General features: G+C 49.4%; 1 protein-coding gene across 1 annotated transcript in view; it reads left to right on the forward strand.

Moving 5' to 3' along the window:
- Positions 1-13,050: 13,050 nt before the first annotated feature.
- The window catches only part of LOC308138280 (nuclear factor 7, brain-like), a gene marked incomplete at both ends in the record, with an annotated part of 14,567 nt that continues 2,514 nt past the window's right edge, over positions 13,051-25,103 (forward strand). Inside the window, one exon of the mRNA XM_080507362.1 lies at positions 13,051-14,451. Coding sequence (XP_080363488.1) covers positions 13,051-14,451 — 1,401 coding nt within the window. The remainder of the gene's footprint in view (positions 14,452-25,103) is intronic.

Genomic DNA, 25,103 nt, shown 5'->3' on the forward strand with positions numbered 1-25,103 from the left:
GACTGTCTGTTACTGTTGTAGAAGGAGGAATGTTAGTGATGTGAGACTCTGGTCCTGCAGTGAGAGATGGACTGAGCTCAGCAGCTTCTTACTGATGTGTGTGGACATGAGGATGATGAGGGTGATGATGAAGATCCACAACAACAGAACAGCTCATTGATCAGGACTCAGTAATGAGGAGCTGATCATTTCTCCATCAACACATCTGATTGGTTCTCCTCATTCATTCTCATGCTTTCTCTCTTTATTCAGGTTGAGGGACTGCAGTTTGTCAAAGATCAGCTGTTCTTCTGTGGCCTCAGCTCTGAAGTCCAACCCCTCCCACCTGAAGACGCTCTACCTGGGTTCCAACAAGCTTCAGGATTCAGCAGTAAAGCAGCTGGTTGGTCTTCAGGAGAGTCCAGACTGCAGCCTACAGACTCTCAGGTCAGTAGATGTTGGAGTGAGTCCCTGCTGCTTCCAGCAGGTTTCTACTAAACACAGTTAGTGTGAGAACAAAGATCCAGTGTTGGACGTCTCAGTGAGGCTGTGAGAGGACAACGCTGAGCAGCTTCAGGATTGGGCAGCAGAGGACACAGTCAGCCAATCAGAGGAGCCACAGGCTGGTTGTGTTGGTCTGACAGTGGTGGTCCTTCATGAGCTCTGAGCTGCTGCTGTGGACAGGACTGAAGTCCTGGCTGCTCCACAGAGACTGTCCTCATCACCTCTCATCTCTCTCATCTCTCTGCAGGTGGAGGAACTGAGAGCAGAGAGGACGCTATGTGTCCTGAAGGTCCACTGAGGACAGCAGAGAGGACGCTGTGTGTCCTGAAGGTCCACTGAGGACAGCAGAGAGGACGCTGTGTGTCCTGAAGGTCCACTGAGGAGAGCAGAGAGGACGCTATGTGTCCTGAAGGTCCACTGAGGACAGCAGAGAGGACGCTGTGTGTCCTGAAGGTCCACTGAGGACAGCAGAGAGGACGCTATGTGTCCTGAAGGTCCACTGAGGAGAGCAGAGAGGACACTGTGTGTCCTGAAGGTCCACTGAGGAGAGCAGAGAGGACGCTGTGTGTCCTGAAGGTCCCCTGAGGACAGCAGAGAGGACGCTGTGTGTCCTGAAGGTCCACTGAGGACAGCAGAGCTTCATCCAGCAGTGAGCAACAGAGGAACCACCAGAACATTTGTTGAGTGTCAGTGGTGCAGTGTGAAGAACTGTGCGAGTCCAGCATCGAACCAGGGTTCCTCTGGATGTGACACAAAACCGTTACTGTGTGGACTGACCTTCCTCCTCCTGCTCCTCTTCCTGCTCCTCCTACTCCTCGTCATCCTCCTGCTCCTCCTCCTCCTGCTCCTCCTCCTCCTCCTCTGTAAACAGTTGATTGTTTCTGATTGGACACAATAAAAACACAGAAACTAACATTGCAGTCAGTCTTCATTGTTTCCTGTCAGACTGAAATGGTCCTTTTATCAAGAGATTTCTTCACTGTGGTTCTGGTTCTTAACTGTGATACTGGTTCTTAACTGTGATACTGGTTCTTAACTGTGATACTGGTTCTTAACTGTGATACTGGTTCTTAACTGTGATATTGGTTCTTAACTGTGATACTGGTTCTTAACTGTGATATTGGTTCTTAACTGTGATACTGGTTCTTAACTGTGATATTGGTTCTTAACTGTGATACTGGTTCTTAACTGTGATATTGGTTCTTAACTGTGATACTGGTTCTTAACTGTGATACTGGTTCTTCAAGGTGATACTGGTTCTTAACTGTGATATTGGTTCTTAACTGTGATATTGGTTCTTAACTGTGATACTGGTTCTTAACTGTGATATTGGTTCTTAACTGTGATACTGGTTCTTAACTGTGATACTGGTTCTTCAAGGTGATACTGGTTCTTAACTGTGATACTGGTTCTTCACTGTGGTACTGGTTATTAACTGTGGTACTGGTTATTAACTGTGGTTCTGGTTCTTCACTGTGGTACTGGTTATTCACTGTGGTACTGGTTATTAACTGTGGTTCTGGTTCTTCACTGTGGTTCTGGTTCTTCACTGTGATTCTGGTGCAGATTCACAGCGGTACGTTGAGCCAAGCATCGTCAGACTGAAGAACCATCTTCTTCAGCAGAGCGAAATTAGAATCAGAATCAGTCAGAATCAGAAGCTTTATTGTCATTGTACAGGTACAACAAAATTACATAGAAGGTTTTGGGGAAAGAAGGAAACATGAGGTGAGGAGAGGAGGGAAAAAAGGCAGATTAAAGACTGTGCTCTAAGGAGACAGTCTGTAATTGGGGAAAAAAAACTCACCTCAGGCACATTTAGCATCAACACAGACAGATTACAACGTATTTCTCCAGACAGCACTTGGGATATGTGAAGGCTAGTTTTGCAGCCTGCCGCTAGGAGAAGGTGTTTCAGGTGCGCAGCTCCTCAGGCGCGCAGCCGCCCTCTTCCAGCGGCCTCTGCTCATGGTTGGGGTAGGGTGCGCAGCAAATACGGTGAAAGGTGCTGGTAAAATTCCAGTGGTGCAGTGTGAAGCGCTGTGAGAGTCCAGCATCGAACCAGGGTTCCTCTTCCTCCTCCTCCTCTTCATGTGTTGGTTCATTGGAAGCTGTAGAGATGCTTTGCTGTTTTTCTAAATTCTTTGTTGAGGTTTGAATCCCGTTCCTTCATGTTGGACCTTAACAGGTGTCATTCAGAGGACAGTGAGACTCTGGAACCTTCAAAGAGGGACCTGGTGTGTGTGGGAGTTTTCCAGCTTGTGTAAAGTGGAGCAGGAGCTGGTCAACACTCCATCAAGCTGTTCTCCACCTTCACCTCCATCACCTGAGGATGTGTCCACAGCGCAGAGAGTGGACAGAGCATGGACAGAGACCGTTGGTGTTCCAGTCACGTCTCATTGTGTCTTGAAAGTGAAATGAATCCTCGCTGTGTGTCGGTCACACTGAGTGATCTGCACCGTCACACAGCGGCCAACAGGGGGCAGCAGCAGCTGCTGTAAAGGAAAAAGAAAGAATAAGAGGGAGAAAGAGAGAGCGATGAGTGGATGTCACTACACACCATCCTGAATAAGTTCGGATATAGTTTTATTGTCCCTGTGGGGATTTTCTTTTTTAAATCAACTTGTACAGCATTACATGTATTGGATGTAATTTAAGTATGTAATTGTGAAAAAAGCTGCAGTGAGTTAATTTGAAAAGTGACCCAGAGGAATCTGGGGTCATATAGAACAAGAACGTGGTACAGTTTACTGAAAACAATTAGAATTTTTAGGGAAAAATCTGCCTTGACAGCAATATTTCAATTCAGTGTGATTGTGAAAAAAGCTGCAGTGAGTCCATTTGAACACTGACATGGAGGAACTGGGTCACGGAGGAATTGACAGGACAGGATCATGGTGCAGTTTTCTGAAAACTAATTGATTAGAATTTTTAGGAACTGTTCTGCCTGTACAGTAATATAACGTACTGCGTGATTTAAGTGTGTGATTAATTGTGAAATATGTGTGTGTGTGTGTGTGTATATATATATATGTATATATACATTGTCCATGTATCTTCGGCATGAAGCTCGTTTACCCGTAAAAATCCGTAAATTGTTGAAGCCGATGTGAAAGAGAGTTTGAAGAGTGTGAAAAAAGTAGCGGCCGATTGTCCAGACCAGAGGTGCTCAATACGTCGATCGTGATCTATCAGTCGATCGCAAAGCGAGTAATAGTAGATCGCATGACATTAGAAAAAAAAAAAAATAGACGCTGGTATAATGAAACTAACTTACCTTTCCGAACTACGAGTACGATCGAACGCAGCATCAGATGACGGCTGAATTCAGGTCACCACACATGCGCAAACAACGACGCTAAGTGTGGCAAAGCTAACAAACTAGTCAGTGAGTTACCGCTAATTTGAAGCCCTCGCTTTTTTCTTTTCAACTAGAGAAAGCTTTGGTCGTCAAACATGAGTGGGGGGGAGCCGGACCAAGTGAGAAGACGAAAACGTTTCACTTTCATGAGGAATGGGAGGGGGACTTTTTTTTCACGATGTCATTTTCGAAGTGTGTTTGTCTCGTCTGCCAGTCGAGCGTCTCGATACCAAAGAAGGTCGTCAGAGTAAACTCAGGTAATTACAACAAATGTTCATAGTTAATTATGTTGTGTTGCACAATATTAGCTCATACGGTTTTGCAAGGTACATCATTGTACATTGTACATATAAAGAATCCTCAATATATTTGAAAATAAATATATGTTTTGCATTTTTGTAGTGGGTGGATCACTTTGACTTGGTCGTTTTATAAGTAGCTCGCATGCTGAAAAAGTGTGTCCACCCCTGGTCCAGACATTACAAAAGGTTCCGGTATGCGACATACGGTAGAAAAAAGTCCCGGTACGCTGAACAAATTGAAGGTGCCAGTACTGAATACCGGCCCACTTATCTTTGAAGAGAGGCTTCTTTTCCAGCGGGTCAATGTTGACCAATACTTGTAACTCCATATCTTTAGGAGCACAAATGATCCCACTAGTCCCAATAATTTAATTGGGTTCCATGTCGGACAAAATTTCTGCCACGCCCCCTGGAAAAGGCCATGTGCAATCCCACTGTCAGACGTCTGCGAGCCGGAATGGTGGTACTTAAAAACCGTCGGTCCGTACCACCGAAGCCAATTACATTTGCAGCATCATCTTATTAAAACCAATCACAATGCCCCCTCTATCTTTCAACTTCCAATCACATGTCCTCCATTATGTTTCATAAGCCAATCACGCTGCAGCGTGTCAACCTGTAAAATCAGACCTGGATTGCACCAGGTCTCCAGCCCTCCGTCTCAAGGGTAAGGTTACCCAGACCCTTCTGCGGTTCAGTAGACGGGGATATAACTCAGCTGAGTAACTGCTTAAGCTGGTTGGTGAGCAGAATCTAGCCTTCAGTTGTGGATGAAGTTCATCTCCAGATACTTCTGGACCAAAACCCTTGAGTTATGACCTCCTGCTGTGAGCTAGCCAGGACAATTGTTCTTTAATCAATGGGGTTCAATGTGATATTCTGCACAGAGGACGACCACTGTTGAGTGTGTCTCGCTGCATTGTAGAAACTGCATTGTTGTCATTAGCTGTGTGTAGACATGCATCAGGTAGACCACACTTTTGTTGACAGGCATCAGTTAGATCATAGTGTGTAGATAGGTTTCAGGGAGATCACAGTGCATTGACAGGTATCAGGGAGATCACAGTGTGCAGACTGATATCATGGAGATCACAGTGTAGAATGGTATCAGGGAGATCACAGTGTAGACAGGTATCAGGGAGATCACAGTGTGTAGCCAGCCATCATGGAGATCACAGTGTAGAATGGTATCAGGGAGATCACAGTGTAGACAGGTATTAGGGAGATCACAGTGTGTAGCCAGCCATCAGGGAGATCACAGTGTAGAATGGTATCAGGGAGATCACAGTGTAGACAGGTATCAGGTAGATCACGGTGTAGACAGGTATCAAGGAGATCAGAGTGTAGACAGGCATCAGGGAGATCACAGTGTGTAGCCAGGTATCAGGGAGATCACAGTGTAGACAGGCATCAAGGAGATCACAGTGTGTAGCCAGGTATCAGGGAGATCACAGTGTAGACAGGCATCAAGGAGATCACAGTGTGTAGCCAGGTATCAGGGAGATCACAGTGTAGGTAGGTATCAAGGAGATCACAGTGTAGACAGGCATCAGGTAGATCACAGTGTAGACAGGTATCAGGGAGATCACAGTGTAGACAGGTATCCGGGAGATCACAATGTAGAATGGTATCAGGTAGATCACGGTGTAGACAGGTATCAAGGAGATCACAGTGTAGACAGGTATCATGGAGATCACAGTGTGGAGCCAGGTATCAGGGAGATCACAGTGTAGACAGGCATCAAGGAGATCACAGTGTGTAGCCAGGTATCAGGGAGATCACAGTGTAGACAGGTATCAGGGAGATCACAGTGTAGACAGGTATCAAGGAGATCACAGTGTAGACAGGCATCAAGGAGATCACAATGTAGATAGATATCAGGGAGATCACAGTGTGTAGCCAGGTATCAGGGAGATCACAGTGTGTTGACTGGTATCAAGGAGATCACAGTGTGTGCACAAGTATCATTGAGATCACAGTGTAGACAGGTATCAAGGAGATCACAGTGCAGATAGATATCAGGGGATCACAGTGTGTAGCCAGGTATCAGGGAGATCACAGTGTGTTGACAGGCATTAGGGAGATCATAGTGTGTTGACGCATCAGGGAGATCACAGTGTAGACAGCTATCAGGGAGATCACAGTGTAGACAGGTATCAGGTAGATCACGGTGTAGACAGGTATCAAGGAGATCACAGTGTAGACAGGTATCAGGTAAATCACGGTGTAGACAGGTATCAAGGAGATCACAGTGTAGACAGGCATCAGGTAGATCACAGTGTAGACAGGTATCAGGGAGATCACAGGGTAGACAGGTATAAAGGAGATCACGGTGTAGACAGGTATCAAGGAGATCACAGTGTAGGTAGGTATCAAGGAGATCACAGTGTAGACAGGCATCAGGTAGATCACAGTGTAGACAGGTATCAGGGAGATCACAGTGTAGACAGATATCAGGGAGATCACAGTGTGTAGCCAGGTATCAGGGAGATCACAGTGTAGAATGGTATCAGGGAGATCACAGTGTAGAATGGTATCAGGGAGATCACAGTGTAGAATGGTATTAGGGAGATCACAGTGTGTAGCCAGGCATCAGGGAGAGCACAGTGTAGAATGGTATCAGGGAGATCACAGTGTAGAATGGTATCAGGGAGATCACAGTGTAGACAGGTATCAGGGAAATCACAGTGTAGACAGGTATCAGGGAGATCACAGTGTAGACAGGTATCAGGGAGATCACAGTGTAGAATGGTATCAGGGAGATCACATTGTGTAGCCAGGCATCAGGGAGATCACAGTGTAGAATGGTATCAGGGAGATCACAGTGTAGAATCGTATCAGGGAGATCACAGTGTAGACAGGCATCAGGTAGATCACAGTGTAGAGAGGTGTCAGGGAGATCACAGTGTAGACAGGTGTCAGGGAGATCACAGTGTAGACAGGTATCAGGGAGATCACAGTGTAGACAGGTATCAAGGAGATCACAGTGTAGACAGGTATCAAGGAGATCACAGTGTGTAGCCAGGTATCAAGGAGATCACAGTGTGTAGCCAGGTATCAAGGAGATCACAGTGTAGACAGGTATCAGGGAGATCACAGTGTAGACAGGTATCAAGGAGATCACAGTGTAGACAGGTATCAAGGAGATCACAGTGTGTAGCCAGGTATCAAGGAGATCACAGTGTGTAGCCAGGTATCAAGGAGATCACAGTGTAGACAGGTATCAGGTAGATCACAGTGTAGACAGGTATCAGGTAGATCACAGTGTAGACAGGCATCAAGGAGATCACAGTGTAGACAGGTATCAGGTAGATCACGGTGTAGACAGGTATCAAGGACATCACAGTGTAGACAGGCATCAGGTAGATCACAGTGTAGACAGGTATCAAGGAGATCACAGTGTAGACAGGTATCAGGTAGATCACAGTGTAGACAGGTATCAAGGAGATCACAGTGTAGACAGGTATCAAGGAGATCACAGTGTGTAGACAGGTATCAGGGAGATCACAGTGTGTTGATATGGACGTATATATATGCCTTAATTTGTCTCCATGTTGTCATCAGGAGTACAAACAGATGCAAACATACAGACAGACATCATTGACAGAAATTGTGCCAGCAGGTATAAAAATATACATATAAGAATAGTGCAAGCACAGACTATGAAAATGAACATTAAAAACAGTTCATATCCAGACAATTAACAGAGATAACCAATGCAAATATATACTTGTACTGTGTACAAGCTGTTAAATGTCATTGGTGTCTAAGTTTGAGCAGTTCCAGGGCCTGAGTGGATTTACCATTGGAATGACCATTGAACCTGACACTCTCTTCTCCCGGGACACTTCCACAGTTGCTACATAGAATGGCAGAGCACCTGGAGGCACGCTGCGATGGCTTCATATTCCTCAGAAGAGAGAGGATGAACATCTGTCTGAAGCGATGCCAGAGCTGCCCCGACTGTCTGCCTCTCATTATACAAGCGCTGCAACGTCAAAAAAGGTGCTATTCCAGCATGTGTCCACCTCCTGAATTAACTTCATCACTGCACGGTTCATTTGCTGTTGCACATGTTTAGGTTTTTCTTTTCCAGTAGTGCTTGACCTAAAATAAGTCACCACTTTTCGTGCCTTTGTGCGCAGATCTTCTAGGCCAGGTATTTGATCTAGGGATTTTTTTTACAACCAAATTTAATGCATGTGCAATGCAAACAATATGTCCCATAGCTAGTTTTTTTGCAGTGCAGACCATGTTTGCAGCAGCATCAGTCACCAGGCATTGAACCCTCCCCTCAAGTCCCCACTCCACTATCAGAGACCTCTTAGCAGCTGCGATGTTTTCATCAGCTCAGTATATTCAAGATTTTCATATTTCATTTCATTCATCTCTATTTGTCATGATATCAAAATCAGGCATGTGAGTCTCAACATCTGGCTGCAAGAGTTCACCACAGGGGGTCCTGACCCTCCCCTCTCAGGGATCTGCCAGTCAGTGGAGCTAGTCACCCAAAAGCCTTTGGCGAACACTCACCAACTGTCTTGCTCTGTGGACTCCAGAGGCGCAGGAACTGCCCAGAACTGCTAACAGCTAAAAGAGAGGATGCCTAAACCCCATAAGGCCAAACAAAGGACAACAGCCAGTGTCCGGCCACTTCACCAGCAAAACACAAATCCAGCAAAAAATCCACAAAACAGCACCAACAACAAGCTCACAAAATCCTTTCTGCCTTTTTCCTCAGCAAGCGGAATCTCAAAGCTCCTGCTGAGAGCACTCAGACCACAAAGCTTCATCACAGGTATCAGGTGACTGACTCCTCGGATCTGCACAGGAGAGCCTGCAAGAACTTCCTGAATCACAATACATGTTGTTCTTCTGGACACGACAACACGTCCAGAGTGGAGGCCGATTCGTGCTCCGCAAGAACAAGGAGAAGACTCGGCACTCCAGGGTCCTGCTAAACAACATGACATCAATTTGAGTTGGCTGTGCCAACAGGCCGAAGTATAGCGGTGCCCACACTTCAGCACTGCAGAGTGCTGCACATGCATGTTCCTAATGAGGCATCAGTCATATTTTAATCATTTTTGGCATGTAGCTTTGTTAAAATATGAGCCCCGAACCTCATTAACATGTCAGAGTTCAGCTTTACGTGATGCCTCTGAATGCATCACTCAAAGCTGTCAGCTCCTGCGGTTAAAACCAGACTAACATGGCAGCTCAGACGCAAACCTTCTCTTTTATTATTGAAACAGTTCAGCAAAATGTGTTTATGAAAACATTTGAAGTGAGAAAAAAACTGTGCAGTTGAAAGCGCTGCTTCACATTGGTGTTCCTGCTGTGAGGAGGCGTGGCCTGCTGTGAGGAGGCGTGGCCTGCGAGGTCAACAACGTCTTCTTGAAGTATGAACTCTCCTGGCAGCTGGCTGGTATCACAGTCAAAGTTTTCTTATTATTATTGGAGTGTGCAGGTGCCAAAGAACCAACTCCTTCAAAGACTCGAAGGAGACATGGGCATTAGATGGTGTAATGATAAAATTATACTGTTTAACTTATTGATGTACCTATACTCTGTTATAATGGGTTTGATGTTCTCTTATGCCATGTAACGCAGTGGAAATTACTGAGAAAAACAGCCTTTACCAAGGTGCTTTATATCCTGAACTATGCACAAATGTTGTTCTCCCCTTGGTTTGAGCAGTAGACTCGTGAAGACTCCTCTTCGCAGGGAAGCCTTATCCGGTTGGAACGGAATGCCCGTTCGTGCGAATGTCAAGGTGAACTCTCTGTTGTTCTTGTTCATTAGAAAACGCAGAAGTCCATCTTGTGAGTGTACCCAACCCTCTCCCTTCTCTGCTCTCTCACCTTTGTGGGTGCGCTCTCCTGCAGACAGCTTTCGGTTCTCTGTGTGATCTCTGTGCCTTGAAGCTTCAATAAAACCCTCCAAAGACCAAAGGTTTGACAAGTTCTTTATTCCAAGACAGCAGAAGAACACTTGTCATAGCAATAGTTAAACAAATATGCTCTGCACAGAACAAGGAGTAGTTATCAACCTGTAAAGCAATGTTAGCCTGCCTCACACCAACACTGGGTTTACTTGCTAATATTTGCGTTACAAACTTGTTCACTCGCAAACCTACACAAATTACTTCAAAGACATCGTACACATAATTGAACACCATGATAGCTTCAGACGCTTTACTCAGCAAGTGGAATTCACTTAAACTCTTTAATATATTGACCTTAAACTTGGATGCAGTCTGGAAGCAGATATTAAAGCCTGGCTACTGTCCTTTGTTATCCAGACCACACTATCAAGAAAACACTGAGGTCGGCCATCTTGCAACCACCATTTTGAAAGGTAGGTTCTTGTGATTTTAGCGACCTGGATGTATTTTAGAAAGATGTGTTGGTTACTTTGTATTAAGATACATTGGTTTGAGTTATAAATGTTGCATTTGTCTTTAAGAATCAAAGTGTTGCGACAGTGCGACACCGGTTTTGTTTTACGGCAGTCGAGTCGCGGCATGTGGATTGAATGTAACCTGTGTTGGCTGTGGTGAAGAGAGAACATCTAAAAAATATCCAGAACCGGGACAAATAAAGTTTCCCAAAAGAAGACAGAGGAGTCGTGTTTTTCGGGGGTGCAACATGATATGCCATTTTGATTTGTATTTTCTAATACACTCCTCTCTCTCTCTGCCTCTCTCTGTCTGTCTCTCTCTCTCTCTCTCTCTCTCTGCCTCTCTCTGTCTGTCTGTCTCTCTCTCTCTCTCTCTCTCTCTGCCTCTCTCTGTCTGTCTATCTCTCTCTCTCTCTGCCTCTCTGCCTCTCTCTGTCTGTCTCTCTCTCTCTCTCTCTGCCTCTCTGCCTCTCTCTGTCTGTCTCTCTCTCTCTCTCTCTCTGCCTCTCTCTGTCTGTCTCTCTCTCTCTCTCTGCCTCTCTCTGTCTGTCTCTCTCTCTCTCTCTGCCTCTCTCTGTCTCTCTCTCTCTCTCTCTCTCTCTGCCTCTCTCTGTCTGTCTGTCTCTCTCTCTCTCTCTCTCTGCCTCTCTCTGTCTGTCTCTCTCTCTCTCTCTGCCTCTCTCTGTCTGTCTCTCTCTCTCTCTCTCTGCCTCTCTCTGTCTGTCTCTCTCTCTCTCTCTGCCTCTCTCTGTCTGTCTCTCTCTCTCTCTCTGCCTCTCTCTGTCTGTCTCTCTCTCTCTCTCTCTGCCTCTCTCTGTCTGTCTCTGTCTCTCTCTCTCTCTCTGCCTCTCTCTCTCTGCCTCTCTCTGTCTGTCTCTCTCTCTCTCTGCCTCTCTCTGTCTGTCTCTCTCTCTCTCTGCCTCTCTCTGTCTGTCTCTGTCTCTCTCTCTCTCTGCCTCTCTCTGTCTGTCTCTCTCTCTCTCTCTGCCTCTCTCTGTCTGTCTCTGTCTCTCTCTCTCTGTCTGTCTCTGTCTCTCTCTCTCTCTCTCTCTCTCTCTCTCTCTCTCTCTCTCTGTCTGTCTCTGTCTCTCTCTGTCTCTCCATCAAATACACACAAATCTGCATAGTTTGTTACAATCTGTACTTTGTGAATAAAGATAATTTGTGTAATAATATGTGCAGGCTTGTTAATGTATACAAACATGGAATGAAATGTGAACCACTTCTGTGTCAAGAACTCCACAATTCTTCAGGCTTTACAATAAATTTGGGTTATTATTAATAATTTAATTATTAATTGAAATAAATTCAAAGTTTGTTGTTTAGTATGTTTTTTGAGACTTACATTTAAACAAAATGGCTATAATTTCCTGTTAAGCCAGTGGTGGCCCAGACGTTATGAGATGCCTATCACATCACATTGTTTTTGTCAAAAAGCAACTATCTTTGATACGTATTAATTATTGTCAATGGCCGAACTGCCTGAACCACACAATGGTATCCTGATACGCAACCAGTGTTCCTAACAACTTCTAGATAGTCACTCGCTCAATCTGAGTGCCCTGCTGGGTTTTAATGATGGGAAGAGAATCAACGTTGTTAATAGCTCTAGAAAACACCGTCATTTTACAGTTTGAGGCAAATCGATACCGAAGTTGATGATTTTGATATTTGTAGGCAACAAGAAAAAGAACAGCAGGCCTCATTCATGATAGATGGAAAAGTGTTTGCGTGCATGTGTGTGTTAGCACACTTGGTGTGGCTGGAACTTGATGAGTGTGTGTGTGTGTGTGTGTGTGTGTGTGTGTGTGTGTGTGTGTGTGTGTGTGTGTGTGTGTGTGTGTGTGTGTGAGGGGGGCTCCACAACACCTCTGGTACCCAGTACATACAGGCCTGGAAAGCAGTGACCGGTCACCCTGCCAGAGCCAAAGAGGCTCCAGTGAATCATCTCCGAGAGGTCAGCCCCCCAGCCCTGAAGGTACCAGAAGGGGGAGGCAAAGAAGACAATCCCGAGCCAGGAGGACCAGGAAAGAGAAGGGACACAGGGCCCCAAGGCCACAACAACAGCCACCAGGCCAAGACCGGCCGGACCACAGAGCCCCTGGGCCCAGACCCTGATGAGGGAACCCACGGGGTCTGGGCCCAAGAGCCAAGCCCTGAAAAGTACAACAATACAATAAAATCATCCACAGTTCTGAGAAGCTATTGCACCTCTGCTAGCGTCGGCAATTTAGAGTTCAGAATTATTGTGGTTGTGTTTTAATGTCTGTTTTTGCCCCGAGGCACTTGTAGCACCTGTGAGGGGAAAACAGGTCTAACAGGTCAAAGAAGTTTTTCTTAATGCTGATTTGTGCTCTGTTGAGGAAGTGAAAGTATCCTGCTGAACGGAGCAGCGACTCCATCTTAGGATGAGATTTCTGCTGAAAAACACAGTTGGAGGATTTTAAGTGGAGCCCTGAAGAGACTGTGAACTGGTGAGTCCTGCTGACAGTTTAAGAAGAAATGGCAGAAAGAATTACTGCTGTGAAGAAGCTCCTGAGGTGCTATGTGTGTGATGAAACATTCCTAGAACCCGTGTCCCTGAGCTGTCACCACAGCTTCTGTTCAAGCTGCCTGCAGCAATTCTGGGGAAAAGCTGGAAACCAAAACTGTCCTATTTGTAAAAGAAAATCCTCCCAAGACTGTCCCATTGTAAACTTTGCTCTGAAGGAGCTGGCAGACTCTTTTGCTGGCAGACACAAATCTGGATCATCTGAGGGAGAAGAGAACGACCAGCAGGGGGAGCTGCTGTGTCGTGAACACCAAGAAGAGCCCAAACTGTTCTGTGTGGATGAGCAGAGAGTTTTATGTACCGTCTGCCATCTCCCTCATGACAGCAGCCACAAAGTGCTTCCTTTGGGAGAAGCAGTGGACGATCTGAAGGAGCAGCTGACGTGTGACTTCAAGTCTCTGCAGGACAAGAGCAACAAACACCAAAACATACAGGAAGCATACAATGACCTGGTCCAAGAGTCCAAGAAGCAGCTGGAGTCCACAGAGAGGCAGATCAGAGCCCAGTTCAACAAGCTGCACCAGTTCCTGAGAGAGGAAGAGGAGTCCAGACTGGCAGCTCTGAGGGAGGAAGAGGAGCAGAAGGCAGAGCGTGTGAGCAGAGAGATGAAGACGATTGAGGAGCAGATCTCCTCCCTCTCAGACTGCATAGGCGCTGTGGAAGCAGAGCTGCAGAAAGCCAGCGTGGCGTTCCTCAGCAGCTACAGAGACGTCCAGAGCCGAGCCAGAGCCCAGGGCTCACTGTCAGATCCACAGCTGCCCTCAGGACTGCTCATAGATGTGGCCAAACACCTGGGAAACCTGGCCTTCTCAGTCTGGAGCAAGATGAAGGACCAGGTCCACTTCACTCCCGTCATTCTGGACCCAAACACTGCATCGTACCGCCTCTACCTGTCTGACGATCTGACCAGTGTGACATATGGAGACAAACAACCGCAGCTTCCTGATAATCCAGAGAGATTCACTATGCAAAGCAATGTTCTGGGCTCTGAGGGCTTCAGCTCAGGGAAACACATCTGGGAGGTGGAGGTGGGAGATCTTCCATCCTGGGTTGTTGGATTGGCTAAAGAGTCAGTTGACAGGAAGAGACAGATTTGTGCTATCCCCAAAGATGGATTCTGGTGTTTATGGCATAGTGGTGGAAGATACACCAATGGTGGTGGTAAGCCAGTCAGTGTGAAGGACAGTCTCCAGAGGTTCAGAGTCCAGCTGGACTACAGCAAGGGGGAGGTTTCCTTCTACGACTCTGGAGACCTGAGTCACATCTACACTCACAAAGACACTTTCACTGAGAAACTCTTCCCTTTTTTCAATACTACTCAAGCTGCTGGAGCCAAAACCAAATGTCTCACCGTCTGTCAGACTGAGGTTCCTCTGGGACGTTCAGATCCACCAAGTTATATCAAACCAAACTAAAGTGCAGGATGAGGAAGCAAGTTTTCTTTGTTTGAAATAATCAATTTAGCATCACCAATTCACCTCGCATGCAAGTTTTTGGACTGTGGAAGGAAACCCACGCGCACACAGGGAGAACATGCAAACTCCACACAGAATGTGCCGGTACGGCCTTCTGGATGTGAGACGAGAACGCTAACTGCTGCGTCACAGTTAATTGTTTTTTCAGTTATTTCTACACTCTTTAATGTTAATATCCCATTAAAAATGAGCATTAAAACAGATGATATACTGTAATATTGAGAGATGGGGTATTTTTATTTCCATTCGTGACGATTGTCTCCACACTGGACAAACCTGAAAACTTTCTCCTTGTTGTAAAAACTCTCTCAGGGTCACTAAAACTACAGTTGTGACATTCACGAATGAACCAAATCTTTTGACCGGCTCACGAACATGAACAGTGGGAACCGAGTCGCGTTTGGTTGGGTGCGGTTCTTTTTTTCTTTCTCCCCGAGTTCACACCTCTGGTTCACACTATGACCACGGCTCAACACTGTCAGGAGTCACACACCTCGCTCCAGCACCGGATCCTCTCTGCCACTCCTGCAGGCAATCAGCTAATTGATTGTCAAGCAGTCTTAAGCCCTGCAGGGAGGAGGGTCCGGGGCCAGAGGATTGCCTAGTCTTCACTCCGTGTGGAGGTGCGTCGGTGTTGTCTCCCCGGGGGGTGAGTGTCCTCCCCGGGGTGGTTCCTGTTCCGACGCCCGGTTCTGTCCCAAGAAGTTCCCCGTCCGGGTCCCGTCCCGGTTCCGTCCCCAGAAGTTCCCCGTCCGGGTCCCGTCCCGGTTCCGTCCCCAGAAGTTCCCCGTCCGGGTCCCGTCCCGGTTCCGTTCCCAGAAGTTCCCCGTCCGGGTCCCGTCCCGGTTCCAAGAGGCCCCCCTGGAGATTCCCTCGGGTCCCGTCCCGGTTCCAAGAGGCCCCCCCTGGAGATTCCCCCGGGTCCCGTCCCGGTTCCAGGAGGCCCCCCCTGGAGATTCCCCCGGGTCCCGTCCCGGTTCCAGGAGGCCCCCCCTGGAGATTCCCCCGGGTCCCGTCCCGGTTCCAAGAGGCCCCCCCTGGAGATTCCCCCGGGTCCCGTCCCGGTTCCAGGAGGCCCCCCCTGGAGATTCCCCCGGGTCCCGTCCCGGTTCCAAGAGGCCCCCCCTGAGATTCCCCCGGGTCCCGTCCCGGTTCCAGGAGGCCCCCCCTGAGATTCCCCCGGGTCCCGTCCCGGTTCCAGGAGGCCCCCCCTGAGATTCCCCCGGGTCCCGTCCCGGTTCCAGGAGGCCCCCCCTGAGATTCCCCCGGGTCCCGTCCCGGTTCCAGGAGGCCCTCCTGGAGATTCCCCCGGGTCCCGTCCCGGTTCCAAGAGGCTCCCCGGAGTCCCCCGGGTCCCGTCACCGTTCCAGCTCCCCTTTCCCTGTTCCCTCAATAAACCTTACTGTTTGCAAACAACTTTCTGCTTGAGGTCTGCTTCTGGGTTCAGGACACTCCACACGCCGGCGCCCAGCCGTGACAAACACAGGCTTCAGGGCATGTAGTACACACGCCAGGCCTTGAGAGGCGCTGTGACTCACCAAACACCAAAAATGCAAAAGAAGACAAAGTACACAGAACTTTAGAAGTACAAACTGCTCATAAACCTCTATATAACTCTAGTTCTATAGTTCTATGGCCCTGCTCCTCCTGCTGATCAGTCATTTAGCCTCTGCAGCTCCACCGGAGCTTGTAGTCCTTGACTGTTGTGGTTATTTGATGACATCACTGACCACGGTGGGAGAGAGGGGGGCGATTACGTCAATCTTTTTCCTACAGATGATCGTTTTTGTCGACTTTGTCAAATTTGCGAAAGGACAAGAAGGAGAGGCCATAAAGTGTGGAACTGCTTTACTATTTTGGGAATGTCATTTATTTTGTTTACACTTTATTTTGTTATTGAGGTTATGGATCAGATTAAAGGGACTGATCCTGTTTTTGTAGGTCAGGTATAGGCTACTATTCATCCCAGGACCGTTTAGCAGTCCTTCTCACGGTTTAGCTCTATTTTTATTTTATTTTTTTTATGCACATCAGGACAGTTCACTAGTGTAGTAGATAGATAGATAAATACTTTAATGATCTCCAAGAGAAATTCACATAGTACACTAGTAGTTTGTATTAATAGTACCAGTGGCCTGTATGCCCATTTTTTTCTGTAATTTATTATAGTTTTATCAATTTTTCTAATACTTAAAGTATTGTTTTTGAGTTTTCTATGAAAGTATGATTGTGTGAAACGTTTTTCTCTAAAATTTGCATTAAAACAAGACATTGGGGTTACTACACCTTTAATCTTTGTTATGAGACTGCCTGCTCTCTGATAACCTTTATTTGGAATGGAGCTGATTGTGATCCGCCATCTTGTTTTGTAGTTCCATCACATGTCACACACACACACACACACACACACACACACACACACACACACACACACACACACCAAGCTGTATATAGGTAGTTAGAATCTATGCTTTATTTGTTTTAAATATAATGTTTGGAATCATACTTGCTGTTTTATTAATGAGCACAAAGGTGAATGAAATGTCGACTCTTCTGTGTCAAGAACTCCAAAATCCTTCAATCTTTACTGTTAATTCTGGTAATTGTAATTAATTTAACTATTAACTCAAATTCCTGATGAACTGTTTAGTATATCTTACGAGACTGATAGAACTGAATTAGCTACCATTTCCTGTTACGACAGGTGTGTCACGGCTACGGACAGGACCCAAGTGCAGGACTCTGGAGGCAGGCTGGGTTCAAACAAGTCTTTTATTGACTGACAGCACAGACCGATGAATCGCAGGATGCTCCTTAGCCTGAGGAGCAGCAGACTTGACTCCAACGCCCTGGACAGACCGGACGAGACCTGGACGGCTAAACACTGGACCGGACGGACGGGACGTCGCTAACAAACAAACCAACACTGACACACACACAGACGGGACATATATAGCTGGCAGGGTACTGACTGGGATTGGCCCCAGGTGTGGAACGGGACCGCCCAGACCTGTGGCACCGCCCACTCTGAAGGGAGATCCCAGCCTACCTGCTGACAAGGTGGAGCTCCGAGGTTCTGATCCAGATCAGATTACATTTTCAATAACAATTAATAACTATCTTCAATAATTATTAATCATTATCCATAGCCAAACTGCCCAAGCACTTCATTAATGGTAGTGCTAGTGCTAGTTATTATTTTACTTATTATTGTTTATTTATGTTAACGAATCCCTGCAATATGTACTGTATTTTACCAACTTTTTACAAAAACTATTGACCCAAATTCCATTTAATGTTCAGGGACTGTTTGTCATCGAAGATGGTTCCATCACATTTTGAGAGCGGCTGGGTCAAAGGTCAAGGTTGAGGTTAGGAAACGATGAAATAGACATTTTCATCCTAATGCAGTCAGTTTTAATCTGATTGATTTCAAACCAACTCCAAAATGTTCTGTTATAATTCCTGAACCTCTGACATGTCACATGATGTAAAAATCGGGGGGAAACTGGTTTCCATGGTGACAGATGTGGCATTGGTGAAGGTGTCCGCTCTTCCAAGTGTTGGACACAGTAAACCCGCTGTTTACTCCTTTTTACATTTACAGTATCTGTGAATTGTTAACAAATTACTTTAGTACCACTACTATTCATATTCATCTTGATTTCACTTAACTTGTTCAATACATACATAAATATCACAGAGATCTTTGTTTTCTCTCTTTGCAATATTTCTCAGATGTTCTATTTTCTGTGTTGCAGATCATTGAACCTCCTGGGCCACCATACCTTCACTTCCACTGCATGTCAGTTCTCCAGAATCACAAAGCAGCTTGTGGTCACGTGACAGGAAGAGACTGCAGCGCCCTCTGCTGGCCAACACCGTGGACAGCTCAATAACTGGACAGAACCGCCTCAGCGCAGACAATTTGACTGTATGAGTGGCAGAACGCCTCCGTTCCCAAATGGAATCAGATTACACTGTGCCATCAATTAAGTCCTCGTGTTGAACGTCGGGAAACAACGTGTCAGGATGTGAAGTCACAGCTAGCATGTACGTGTCTGAACCAGGTGACACATCATCAGTCCTGCAGCGTCGCTCACCGCGGATTGGGAAGTGATGACCTTTTGCTTTTCGGATGAAACAGACTGGGACAACAAATAACAATAATAAAACATGTTTTTGTAATAACCCCAGGGTGGAACCTGAGTGGGAAGAGGATGACTTCCTTTCACCACTGAAAGAAATTAGATTTAACAAAGTATTAAATTCCTTTTTACATGTTCTCCAGTGCAAATGATATTATAGCATCTCGTTGACCTTTATTGAGAAAAGCCAGCAATTCAACATGGCCCAGAGGAGAGACCTGCAGAACCAGGCTGCCTGAAGAACCAGGCCCAGAGGAGAGACCTGCAGAACCAGGCTGCCTGTAGAACCAGGCCCAGAGGAGAGACCTGTGGAACCAGGCTGCCTGAAGAACCAGGCCCAGAGGAGAGACCTGCAGAACCAGGCTGCCTGAAGAACCAGGCCCAGAGGAGAAACCTGTGGAACCAGGCTGCCTGAAGAACCAGGCCCAGAGGAGAGACCTGCAGAACCAGGCTGCCTGAAGAACCAGGCCCAGAGGAGAAACCTGCAGAACCAGGCTGCCTGAAGAACCAGGCCCAGAGGAGAAACCTGTGGAACCAGGCTACCTGCTGAATCAGGCCCAGAGGACAAACCTGTGGAACCAGGCTGCCTGAAGAACCAGGCCCAGAGGAGAGACCTGCAGAACCAGGCTGCCTGAAGAACCAGGCCCAGAGGAGAAACCTGTGGAACCAGGCTGCCTGAAGAACCAGGCCCAGAGGAGAGACCTGCAGAACCAGGCTGCCTGAAGAACCAGGCCCAGAGGAGAAACCTGTGGAACCAGGCTACCTGCTGAATCAGGCCCAGAGGACAAACCTGAAGAACCAGGCCCAGAGGAGAGACCTGCAGAACCAGGCTGCCTGAAGAACCAGGCCCAGAGGAGAAACCTGTGGAACCAGGCTGGCTGAAGAACCAGGCCCAGAGGAGAAACCTGTGGAACCAGGCTGCCTGAAGAACCAGGCCCAGAGGAGAAACCTGAAGAACCCGGCCCAGAGGAGAGACCTGTGGAACCAGGCTGCCTGAAGAACCAGGCCCAGAGGAGAAACCTGCAGAACCAGGCTGCCTGAAGAACCAGGCCCAGAGGAGAAACCTGCAGAACCAGGCTGCCTGAAGAACCAGGCCCAGAGGAGAAACCTGTGGAACCAGGCTACCTGCTGAATCAGGCCCAGAGGACAAACCTGAAGAACCAGGCCCAGAGGAGAGACCGGCAGAACCAGGCTGCCTGAAGAACCAGGCCCAGAGGAGAAACCTGTGGAACCAGGCTACCTGCTGAATCAGGCCCAGAGGACAAACCTGAAGAACCAGGCCCAGAGGAGAGACCTGTGGAACCAGGCTGGCTGAAGAACCAGGCCCAGAGGAGAAACCTGTGGAACCAGGCTGCCTGAAGAACCAGGCCCAGAGGAGAAACCTGCAGAACCAGGCTGCCTGAAGAACCAGGCCCAGAGGAGAAACCTGCAGAACCAGGCTGGCTGAAGAACCAGGCCCAGAGGAGAGACCTGCAGAACCAGGCTGGCTGAAGAACCAGGCCCAGAGGAGAAACCTGTGGAACCAGGCTACCTGCTGAATCAGGCCCAGAGGACAAACCTGAAGAACCAGGCCCAGAGGAGAGACCTGTGGAACCAGGCTGCCTGAAGAACCAGGCCCAGAGGAGAAACCTGTGGAACCAGGCTGCCTGAAGAACCAGGCCCAGAGGAGAAACCTGTGGAACCAGGCTGCCTGAAGAACCAGGCCCAGAGGAGAGACCTGCAGAACCAGGCTGCCTGAAGAACCAGGCCCAGAGGAGAAACCTGTGGAACCAGGCTGGCTGAAGAACCAGGCCCAGAGGAGAAACCTGTGGAACCAGGCTGCCTGAAGAACCAGGCCCAGAGGAGAAACCTGAAGAACCAGGCCCAGAGGAGAGACCTGTGGAACCAGGCTGCCTGAAGAACCAGGCCCAGAGGAGAAACCTGCAGAACCAGGCTGCCTGAAGAACCAGGCCCAGAGGAGAAACCTGCAGAACCAGGCTGGCTGAAGAACCAGGCCCAGAGGAGAAACCTGCAGAACCAGGCTGCCTGAAGAACCAGGCCCAGAGGAGAAACCTGTGGAACCAGGCTACCTGTTGAATCAGGCCCAGAGGACAAACCTGAAGAGCCAGGCCCAGAGGAGAGACCGGCAGAACCAGGCTGCCTGAAGAACCAGGCCCAGAGGAGAAACCTGTGGAACCAGGCTGGCTGAAGAACCAGGCCCAGAGGAGAAACCTGTGGAACCAGGCTACCTGCTGAATCAGGCCCAGAGGACAAACCTGAAAAACCAGGTCCAGAGGAGAGACCTGCAGAACCAGGCTGCCTGAAGAACCAGGCCCAGAGGAGAAACCTGTGGAACCAGGCTGGCTGAAGAACCAGGCCCAGAGGAGAAACCTGTGGAACCAGGCTACCTGCTGAATCAGGCCCAGAGGACAAACCTGAAGAACCAGGCCCAGAGGAGAGACCTGCAGAACCAGGCTGCCTGAAGAACCAGGCCCAGAGGAGAAACCTGCGGAACCAGGCTGGCTGAAGAACCAGGCCCAGAGGAGAAACCTGAAGAACCAGGCCTAGAGGAGAGACCTGCAGAACCAGGCTGCCTGAAGAACCAGGCCCAGAGGAGAAACCTGTGGAACCAGGCTGCCTGAAGAACTAGGCCCAGAGGAGAAACCTGTGGAACCAGGCTGGCTGAAGAACCAGGCCCAGAGGAGAAACCTGTGGAACCAGGCTACCTGCTGAATCAGGCCCAGAGGACAAACCTGAAGAACCAGGCCCAGAGGAGAGACCTGCAGAACCAGGCTGGCTGAAGAACCAGGCCCAGAGGAGAGACCTGTGGAACCAGGCTGCCTGAAGAACCAGGCCCAGAGGAGAAACCTGTGGAACCAGGCTGCCTGAAGAACCAGGCCCAGAGGAGAAACCTGTGGAACCAGGCTGCCTGAAGAACCAGGCCCAGAGGAGAGACCTGCAGAACCAGGCTGCCTGAAGAACCAGGCCCAGAGGAGAAACCTGTGGAACCAGGCTGGCTGAAGAACCAGGCCCAGAGGAGAAACCTGTGGAACCAGGCTGCCTGAAGAACCAGGCCCAGAGGAGAAACCTGAAGAACCAGGCCCAGAGGAGAGACCTGTGGAACCAGGCTGCCTGAAGAACCAGGCCCAGAGGAGAAACCTGCAGAACCAGGCTGCCTGAAGAACCAGGCCCAGAGGAGAAACCTGCAGAACCAGGCTGGCTGAAGAACCAGGCCCAGAGGAGAAACCTGCAGAACCAGGCTGCCTGAAGAACCAGGCCCAGAGGAGAAACCTGTGGAACCAGGCTACCTGTTGAATCAGGCCCAGAGGACAAACCTGAAAAACCAGGTCCAGAGGAGAGACCTGCAGAACCAGGCTGCCTGAAGAACCAGGCCCAGAGGAGAAACCTGTGGAACCAGGCTGGCTGAAGAACCAGGCCCAGAGGAGAAACCTGTGGAACCAGGCTACCTGCTGAATCAGGCCCAGAGGACAAACCTGAAAAACCAGGTCCAGAGGAGAGACCTGCAGAACCAGGCTGCCTGAAGAACCAGGCCCAGAGGAGAAACCTGTGGAACCAGGCTGGCTGAAGAACCAGGCCCAGAGGAGAAACCTGTGGAACCAGGCTACCTGCTGAATCAGGCCCAGAGGACAAACCTGAAGAACCAGGCCCAGAGGAGAGACCTGCAGAACCAGGCTGCCTGAAGAACCAGGCCCAGAGGAGAAACCTGCGGAACCAGGCTGGCTGAAGAACCAGGCCCAGAGGAGAAACCTGAAGAACCAGGCCCAGAGGAGAGACCTGCAGAACCAGGCTGCCTGAAGAACCAGGCCCAGAGGAGAAACCTGTGGAACCAGGCTGCCTGAAGAACTAGGCCCAGAGGAGAAACCTGTGGAACCAGGCTGGCTGAAGAACCAGGCCCAGAGGAGAAACCTGTGGAACCAGGCTACCTGCTGAATCAGGCCCAGAGGACAAACCTGAAGAACCAGGCCCAGAGGAGAGACCTGCAGAACCAGGCTGGCTGAAGAACCAGGCCCAGAGGAGAAACCTGTGGAACCAGGCTACCTGCTGAATCAGGCCCAGAGGACAAACCTGAAGAACCAGGCCCAGAGGAGAGACCTGTGGAACCAGGCTGGCTGAAGAACCAGGCCCAGAGGAGAAACCTGTGGAACCAGGCTGCCTGAAGAACCAGGCCCAGAGGAGAAACCTGTGGAACCAGGCTGCCTGAAGAACTAGGCCCAGAGGAGAAACCTGTGGAACCAGGCTGGCTGAAGAACCAGGCCCAGAGGAGAAACCTGTGGAACCAGGCTACCTGCTGAATCAGGCCCAGAGGACAAACCTGAAGAACCAGGCCCAGAGGAGAGACCTGCAGAACCAGGCTGGCTGAAGAACCAGGCCCAGAGGAGAGACCTGTGGAACCAGGCTGCCTGAAGAACCAGGCCCAGAGGAGAAACCTGTGGAACCAGGCTGCCTGAAGAACCAGGCCCAGAGGAGAAACCTGTGGAACCAGGCTGCCTGAAGAACCAGGCCCAGAGGAGAGACCTGCAGAACCAGGCTGCCTGAAGAACCAGGCCCAGAGGAGAAACCTGTGGAACCAGGCTGGCTGAAGAACCAGGCCCAGAGGAGAAACCTGTGGAACCAGGCTGCCTGAAGAACCAGGCCCAGAGGAGAAACCTGAAGAACCAGGCCCAGAGGAGAGACCTGTGGAACCAGGCTGCCTGAAGAACCAGGCCCAGAGGAGAAACCTGCAGAACCAGGCTGCCTGAAGAACCAGGCCCAGAGGAGAAACCTGCAGAACCAGGCTGGCTGAAGAACCAGGCCCAGAGGAGAAACCTGCAGAACCAGGCTGCCTGAAGAACCAGGCCCAGAGGAGAAACCTGTGGAACCAGGCTACCTGTTGAATCAGGCCCAGAGGACAAACCTGAAAAACCAGGTCCAGAGGAGAGACCTGCAGAACCAGGCTGCCTGAAGAACCAGGCCCAGAGGAGAAACCTGTGGAACCAGGCTGGCTGAAGAACCAGGCCCAGAGGAGAAACCTGTGGAACCAGGCTACCTGCTGAATCAGGCCCAGAGGACAAACCTGAAAAACCAGGTCCAGAGGAGAGACCTGCAGAACCAGGCTGCCTGAAGAACCAGGCCCAGAGGAGAAACCTGTGGAACCAGGCTGGCTGAAGAACCAGGCCCAGAGGAGAAACCTGTGGAACCAGGCTACCTGCTGAATCAGGCCCAGAGGACAAACCTGAAGAACCAGGCCCAGAGGAGAGACCTGCAGAACCAGGCTGCCTGAAGAACCAGGCCCAGAGGAGAAACCTGCGGAACATGGCTGGCTGAAGAACCAGGCCCAGAGGAGAAACCTGAAGAACCAGGCCCAGAGGAGAGACCTGCAGAACCAGGCTGCCTGAAGAACCAGGCCCAGAGGAGAAACCTGTGGAACCAGGCTGCCTGAAGAACTAGGCCCAGAGGAGAAACCTGTGGAACCAGGCTGGCTGAAGAACCAGGCCCAGAGGAGAAACCTGTGGAACCAGGCTACCTGCTGAATCAGGCCCAGAGGACAAACCTGAAGAACCAGGCCCAGAGGAGAGACCTGCAGAACCAGGCTGGCTGAAGAACCAGGCCCAGAGGAGAAACCTGTGGAACCAGGCTACCTGCTGAATCAGGCCCAGAGGACAAACCTGAAGAACCAGGCCCAGAGGAGAGACCTGTGGAACCAGGCTGCCTGAAGAACCAGGCCCAGAGGAGAAACCTGTGGAACCAGGCTGCCTGAAGAACTAGGCCCAGAGGAGAAACCTGTGGAACCAGGCTGCCTGAAGAACCAGGCCCAGAGGAGAAACCTGTGGAACCAGGCTGCCTGAAGAACCAGGCCCAGAGGAGAGACCTGCAGAACCAGGCTGCCTGAAGAACCAGGCCCAGAGGAGAGACCTGCAGAACCAGGCTGCCTGAAGAACCAGGCCCAGAGGAGAAACCTGCAGAACCAGGCTGCCTGAAGAACCAGGCCAGAGGAGAGACCTGCAGAACCAGGCTGCCTGAAGAACCAGGCCCAGAGGAGATACCTGCAGAACCAGGCTGCCTGAAGAACCAGGCCCAGAGGAGAAACCTGCAGAACCAGGCTGCCTGAAGAACCAGGACCAGAGGAGAGACCTGCGGAACCAGGCTGCCTGAAGAACCAGGCCCAGAGGAGAAACCTGTGGAACCAGGCTGCCTGAAGAACCAGGCCCAGAGGAGAGACCTGCAGAACCAGGCTGCCTGAAGAACCAGGCCCAGAGGAGAGACCTGCAGAACCAGGCTGCCTGAAGAACCAGGCCCAGAGGAGAAACCTGCAGAACCAGGCTGCCTGAAGAACCAGGCCCAGAGGAGAGACCTGTGGAACCAGGCTACCTGTTGAATCAGGCCCAGAGGACAAACCTGAAG

This window comes from Blennius ocellaris (genome assembly GCF_963422515.1).
Source record: "Blennius ocellaris genome assembly, chromosome: 13".
Lineage (NCBI taxonomy): Eukaryota > Metazoa > Chordata > Actinopteri > Blenniiformes > Blenniidae > Blennius > Blennius ocellaris.